The 7,736-nt window shown below is 36.7% G+C and overlaps 1 protein-coding gene across 1 annotated transcript; it reads left to right on the top strand.

The window, feature by feature from the left end:
* Positions 1-975: 975 nt before the first annotated feature.
* On the top strand, positions 976-2,754 carry GPR85 (G protein-coupled receptor 85). The gene has a single exon (XM_081244526.1). The coding sequence runs from the start codon at positions 1,073-1,075 to the stop codon at positions 2,183-2,185; it is 1,113 nt and encodes a 370-aa protein (XP_081100652.1). The 5' UTR covers positions 976-1,072; the 3' UTR covers positions 2,186-2,754.
* Positions 2,755-7,736: the final 4,982 nt, after the last annotated feature.

Below are 7,736 nucleotides of genomic sequence, written 5' to 3'. Positions count from 1 at the left end.
GCTTGATGGGAATAACAGAGAAAGCCGATTTCCCTGGTGGGGCTCCCCAACACCTAGGAGACAATGTGCATTTTGTTTTAAAATGAAGCCACTTGCGATTTGCAACAAAGATTATCAGCGTAAATGGGAAAAGCTTAATTGCCCAAGAAATACAGGTTCATGTTAAATTCATTTGAATTCAGGCAGCCACGGTTTACAAATATAAGTGCATTATTCCTGTGGGTGTTTCCCTGACCAATATTTACATTAACCATTTTTAATAATCATGTGGGTTTAAAAGAGAAAAGATTTGCCAAAAATGGGGAGGGGGGGGTGGGGAGGGAAAGACAAAAGATTAAATCACATCAAATCCTGGGACAAGTTCCTATTAATTTAGAAGTCTAATGTTGAAATCATGCTTTAAGATGAATCAACAAATATTCCTTTTATAATATGCAGCATGAATAGTGGCACTTGAGTCAAAAGACATATATTTTGGAAGGGTTCTTTGGATCCATATCAGCAGAGAAGCTGCGGGGAAAACACTGACAGATACTAACAGACCTCAGATAAATGTGGGTAGTCTCTTCTCTGTCTCCTATTAGAAATCTTGTAGATTCCATTGCAACACTAGTGATTAACTCCTGGACTGGCATATTTTACCATTGGGGAACATTTTATTCCTTCTCTCCTAAAGGTGCCCAATCAAATGTATGTTCTTTTAAATAGAGACATTTTAAAATTCATCTAGCTCAGAAAACTAAACAAGCCAATTCTCTGAAATCTCAATCAAAAATACTAAAGCAAATAATATTCAAAATTAAAACTTTATTTGCTTCCCCATAAATGAACAGCTTTATGTTAATACTGCCTGACATCATTGCTTGTTAACTTTAGAACTGATAGCTCTTTTTTTTTTCCAGATATTCTGATGGCAAATCAAATGGAAGAAAAGAGGAAGCATGACTGCAGATCGGATCAGTTCTCTTTGTGGATTACATTTTCAGTAAAATGTATGGATATATCTTTTCCTTGTTCTTATATCTAGATCATGAGACTTGACTGAGGCTGTATCTTTATCCTCCATCCATCTATGGCGAACTATAGCCATGCAGCTGACAACATTTTGCAAAATCTCTCTCCTCTAACAGCCTTTCTGAAACTGACTTCCTTGGGTTTCATAATAGGAGTCAGCGTGGTGGGCAACCTTCTGATCTCCATTTTGCTAGTGAAAGATAAGACCTTGCATAGAGCACCTTACTACTTCCTGTTGGATCTCTGCTGTTCAGATATCCTCAGATCTGCAATTTGTTTCCCATTTGTATTCAACTCTGTCAAAAATGGCTCTACCTGGACTTATGGGACTCTGACTTGCAAAGTGATTGCCTTTCTGGGGGTTTTGTCCTGTTTCCACACTGCTTTCATGCTCTTCTGTATCAGTGTCACCAGATACTTAGCTATTGCCCATCACCGCTTCTATACAAAGAGGCTGACCTTTTGGACGTGTCTGGCTGTGATCTGCATGGTGTGGACTCTGTCTGTGGCCATGGCATTCCCCCCAGTTTTGGATGTGGGCACTTACTCATTCATTAGGGAAGAAGATCAATGTACCTTCCAACACCGCTCCTTCAGGGCTAATGATTCCTTAGGATTTATGCTGCTCCTTGCCCTCATCCTCCTAGCTACACAGCTTGTCTACCTCAAGCTGATATTTTTTGTCCACGACCGAAGGAAAATGAAGCCAGTCCAGTTTGTAGCAGCAGTCAGCCAGAACTGGACTTTTCATGGCCCTGGAGCCAGTGGCCAGGCAGCTGCCAATTGGCTAGCAGGATTTGGAAGGGGTCCCACACCACCCACCTTGCTGGGCATCAGGCAAAATGCAAACACCACGAGCAGAAGAAGGCTATTGGTCTTAGATGAGTTCAAAATGGAGAAAAGAATCAGCAGAATGTTCTATATAATGACTTTTCTCTTCTTAACCTTGTGGGGCCCCTACCTGGTGGCCTGTTACTGGAGAGTTTTTGCAAGAGGGCCTGTAGTACCAGGGGGATTTCTAACAGCCGCTGTCTGGATGAGTTTTGCCCAAGCAGGAATCAATCCTTTTGTCTGCATTTTCTCCAACAGGGAGCTGAGGCGCTGTTTCAGCACAACCCTTCTTTACTGCAGAAAATCCAGGTTACCAAGGGAACCTTACTGTGTTATATGAAGGAGCATCTGTAAATCTTTAGCCTTGTGAAACACTAACCTTCTCTGCTAAGCAATTGTGGCCTGTAGCCATTTCTTGAGAAGAAAATCAAGAATGGGATCAGCAGTTGTAAGGATTTGGGCAACATTCTGCAGTCTTTGCAATAGTTCACCTATAATCCTATTTTAAATCTCAGAGTGATCCTGCTGACTGCCGGCGAAGGTTTGTAATTAAGAAAGGACTGAACCACTGCCCTAAGTTTCTTTATGTGGTTGAAAACTAGATAATGAAAGTAGCAGGTGCTAAGTATCAGTGCTAAATGCTGTGTATATCACTACTTATGAAAAAACATCAAAAAAACCAATTAGCATTGGACATCTTAATAAATTAAGTTGACATGAGGTAAATGTGTTGATAAAAACTAATTTTAGAAGTTTGAAGACTTTAAAACATTTCATACTATTATTGTTTTGCAAGAACTAAAATATTTGGGGACTTAAAGTACTGTAATTCACTAAAGACATGCCATGAATTATTGGATTACCACACTTTTAAAAAATCGCCTTGTAAGTTTTGGGGAGCATTCCAAAGCAGTATATTGGTTCCAATTAGAGTTTACTTTTTTTGTATTAATACATTACTGTTTCTAAATACCACTTTCCTTACCTACTAGTGAAATTGCTAGCATCGAACTGTATTACGTGGTTTTTGTTGATTTGGTATAAAGTTTTTCCAATTCATCTATATTTTACAAATACTAGATACTGGTCTGGGAGGCAACATTAATGGCACCAACCGGTCACAATTGAGCAGTTCTAATAATGCAGAATAAACACATGTTGCCTTAAAGGATTATCTAGTATCTTTCATCTTATTTAGCATTGGAGCAAACTGGAGTCATGGGAAATTGAATCAGTAACTGGTCACGGTCATGCAACTGGAAGTGCATGGACGATCATTTAATATTCTTTTTCCTTTTTCCTCACATGGTTGGAAAATTAAGGTGCACATCACTGGGATAGTAAGATTTTCTTCTGAGTTGTGCTACCCATTCTAGTGTGTTCTAAGAAGCAGGCAGTTGATGTGTGTTTATATTTTAAGTCAGCTGTCAAGGGGAGACCACAGCCTTAGTATGACATCCTGCACAATTTGTAAAGCCTTTATTCTACCGAAGGCACAGTCTTGTTTATATTTTCTGCACATTCAGTGTATTGGGTCGTTTAAATTATTTCAGTTTTAACTTGTGAAAGCTTATAATATGATTTCTAGTATTTCAGAAATACATTAGAGTCTGTGAGTCTCATTCTTCAAGATACAGATGTGTGAATTTCAATATAAAGTTGCATTTGCCAAAATTTACTTGTGTAGCCTGTTACTTTTCTTGGAATAAATTTTACATTTTTGGCACTTAATTTTTTTTTAATTGGGAAGCAAGCACAAAATAGGAAGACTAGCTTTATTATGGTTTTGTTTCTTTATTTTTGTAGCTACTATATTCTGGAACTGAAAATGCATGAATGATGGGGAACCTAAAGCTGATAAACTGACAAGTAATATTATCTGCAAAAGCATTATTTGGTAGCTTTTGTCGTATTTATCCTATTTATTCTTACAAGCCAGTAATATTTAAAGATGTAAACCTGCTTAGTTGGTTGGTTCAGAATTTTAATATAAACATCACATTTTATTTTGGGCCATGGTAGAAATTTTGGATTCTAGATACATAACTTGTAAGAAGAATGGTTTACAATTACATTATGACAAAACCAGAAAAGTTGTTATTGTTTTTGTTTGTTGTTCATTGTTTTTGTTTGGGGTTTTTATTTTTATTTGGTACTTGAAAAATAAGATTAGGAATCTAATGGAACAGAATTCTTTAGTGCTACAGTGTTTCTGTAAAGAAAACATCAATATAAATATAAGTAAGGAAAAATAAATCACTGAAATATTTCAATGATATATGCAACAATTCAGTTTTGCTCATATAAGGACAGCTCAAGCCATGATTTAGTGAGCACTCTGTTTGAACTCATTTTTACTTTATACCAAAGTTGATTGGATCTGAGACAAAATTTAATGTACAACAGTGAACTGAATCTAGCAATAAAGACCCCTTTTGGTACTAAAATAATTAGCTAAAATACAATTAAGGAAATGCTATCAAAAGATATTGGGATAACATTATGTTTCCAACTCAAAAAGTTTACAGTAGAGACATAATTACCATGACTATATTTATAAAGAGCTTCGCTTAGAGGTTCAAATATCACCAGCAATCAGTAGAAAATTCAACAATGATCTTGAGGCCAGAGAGACCAGGTTTTATCAACACTGGCCTCCATTATATACACAAAAACCTGAGGCATGGATTAAGACTAGGAGACTGGGGAGTAAAGAGCAACAACCAAGTGAGATTGCCTGATTCTACCTAGCTATTTGGAACAACATATTCCAACAGCTTTGGTAAGTGATCAACCCCAGTGATCAGTGAATAATACTGAACTGTAGTGACTCTCATTTAAGCCTACTCTTGACTAACTTGGCATTTCAGGTCAAGGGGAAAGAGGTGGGTAAGATACATCCCCAGTTAATCAATGCTATTTGTAAGTCAATAAGTAATGGTAGCAATCATATAAAATAAAAGTCTGCTTCAGTGACTCAGGGACCAAATCACATTATCTATTTTGGCACCCATTCCAATATTCAATATTGAAAAACAGTTGCAACTAATTCAATTTGAAAATGTTACTAATCTTCAACCCATAAAAATACATTCCCACTGGGGAGTCCAACTTCCCTGTGAGAAAAACCCTTTATCAGTAATAATGTGTCCCTCTAGGACTAATTACATCTGAGTTGAACAGGCTTTAGATTGTTTTCCTTAATAGTGGTGATGTGTCTGCATGGATGTGTCTATAATCTCATCTGGTTCCTTTTGTGCACAGTGAATTTATTTGTGAGATGCCTGGCTGGAGCTAGGCATTAAGTCTGTGACTGTGAAACCCTATGCAGATATTAACTGAGGCAGAAGGAGGTAACTGGCTCAGTTTCCCACAGAGGCTCCATTTAAATAATACAAAATTAACCACAGTGATCAGATTTTAAAATTATTTATGGGACAACCTATTGACTGAATTATCTTCTCAAATGTTAGCTGGTTGGGTTTCAACACCAGCATTTTTCATAGAGGTTAATAACTGATTTGTCTTTACATGGTTATGGCCCCTTATCCATTTGCCTCTACATCCATGAATACTAACTGAAATGTTTATTTATTCATTCACTCAACAAATATGTGTTGGGCACTGAGCCTGGTGCTGAGAGCACAGTAGAAAACAGGAGAACAGAATTAAATATGTAGTAGCAACAAGTTACAAGTGTTACAATAGTAAATGTTTCTAAAATGGACTTGATATTAATGACCATAAATGGACTCTCTTCCACTTTCCCTTCATGCCTTATCCCCTATCTTTCCCAGTATTCCCTGGGATCTTTTATATATCATACTCCCTCAATTCAGAGGGAGCCCCCCCCCATTCTGCTCACATTTCATTTAGATGAATCATCCGTGCTGTGTTTTGGAACCCTGAGTTCCCTCGTTGTTAGTGCTTACACAAAGTAACAGCAAACCCTGAGTGTTAAAGTCCTCCCACTCCTGACTCTCCACTTCCATGTGGAGATATTTCAATTCCTTCAAATGACAGGGAGATGTTCTTTCTTCCATACTTGTACCTTCCTGCAAGTTAGCATGAGAATGCCTGGGTAAAGTGCAACCAAAGGAAGGCACTAAGATGTCAACTCCCAGGGGGCCTCCCATGGTGCTCAAGCAAAGATGGGAATAACCTGTGAAACAGGGTACATATCTTTTATTATGAAAGCATGCTACTCCTTCAATGTTTTTCTTATTCCTTACTGGAGATACAACAAAACTCCCTACCCCTGCCCTCATCAGCTGAAAAGTTTATTTGGCCTCCAAAATTTACTTCTATTGCAAATACAATGAAATGTACTTACAATTATAGAGACATATCCTTTCCAGCTAAGGCATGTAATACCGCATTGTGTTGCAGTGGGAATTACTGTAGGACAGTTGGAAACAGAACCAAAACCCTTCACTTCTGTAGATAAATTTACTTTACATTAGATAAATTTACTTTGTTCCATTCTTTATTCCATGTGTAGCATAAACGATATTGTTATTAAAACAAAGCAAAACAAAAACTCCAGCTTATATTAACTTTATATTAAAAAGAAAATTAAAAAGATACGACGACAAATAGCAGTGTTTCAAGTACTCGCTAAATACAAGACCAATGATTACCAGAATTATGGGTTATTCACGATTCTAGAATCACGTGAGTCTGTTTTTCTATGCAAAAATGCATCACTTTCATGTTTGGTAATACTCTCGTATATGTTTTTAATGGAAATTGCAGGGTCTACTAAGATAATTGTTTGTTGCTGACATTTTTCTTTTGTTCTTAACTTTGGGTATGCTAGTGTTCTGTGACTTTCCTAATTCTCTCACAAACTTTTTTATACCATATTAAAATGACAGAATTGCTCAATTTTGAGGCGCAAGTTCATAATTAGTCTATACAGTGGTTAAAACTAAGGAAGCATTTGGAAATGACTGGATTATTTTTTGCCATCAGTCGAAGCAGTCAAATAAGCTAAAGCGCTATTGAGAACTGGGGCAATGGAGACAAGATTGTTTTGGCTAACTCATTTTGCCATTTACTGCATTGTAACAAGCTCTAAAAAATATATTCAAACCAAGAGGCTTTAACTTTATAAAAGGATTATATAAATAAGACCTTGTTTTTAAAATGGAGAAGCAGTTTTTATATCACATCCTTTTGCCAAGGGGATGATGTCTATTAGCTGCTCAAACCCTTTAGATTAAAAGGCTTTTAAAGCTAGTTTTCCTCCCACCAGATTAGGCAGTTAATACAAGGGCTGGAGCCCTGAAAGGTCCCAGAGAAAAGTAAAAAAGAGTGTGTTTCCCTCTGAGTGACTGTGAAAAAAGGCCTTAAAGGAGTAACAGGTGGTTTGGGGTTTGAAATTAATCACACCTGGCATTCACAGCTAGTCCCTTAGCTCCTTCTGGTGCCATAGGATCTCATCATCCTCAGAAAGACAGGTTCTCAAGCTTGGCTTAGAGGCAGAAAACAGTTCCTTTTTTCTCTGTGTGTTTGGAAAATTATAGATTCTTGACACAGTATTAAAATTGACACTGTAATGCATGTCCTGGATTATGAAATTTTGAACAGATAATAAAATAACATTTAACTTATATGGGTATTCAAGATCATGGGAATAATGATCAATGGGAAGTAAGTCATTTACTACAGCATGGGAAAAAGTTATTATATTATTAAAAAAACTTTAGAGCTGAATTGATAATTGAGCTTCAACTAGCTAAAGTTAATTAGCTGTTTCTTTTCATAGCTTTAAGAAAAAAAATTGGACTAGATGAAAGAGGAGTTTGTTCTTTTCTCCTCCATCCAAAAAGATGTTGAATTGAGAGATTTCATTTTCTCCAGGGAAAAAAAGAAATTTTGATCATTTT

The sequence above is a fragment of the Mesoplodon bidens genome, assembly GCF_964165515.1.
Source record: "Mesoplodon bidens genome assembly, chromosome: 9".
In the NCBI taxonomy this organism is placed as follows: domain Eukaryota; kingdom Metazoa; phylum Chordata; class Mammalia; order Artiodactyla; family Ziphiidae; genus Mesoplodon; species Mesoplodon bidens.
Note: the sequence above shows the minus strand (reverse complement) of the source record. Positions and strands in the feature narration are given on the sequence as shown.

Coding starts and splice junctions, on each gene's coding strand:
- GPR85 (XM_081244526.1), top strand. CDS start 1,073: ATGGCGAACTATAGCCATGCAGCTGACAACATTTTGCAAAATCTCTCT.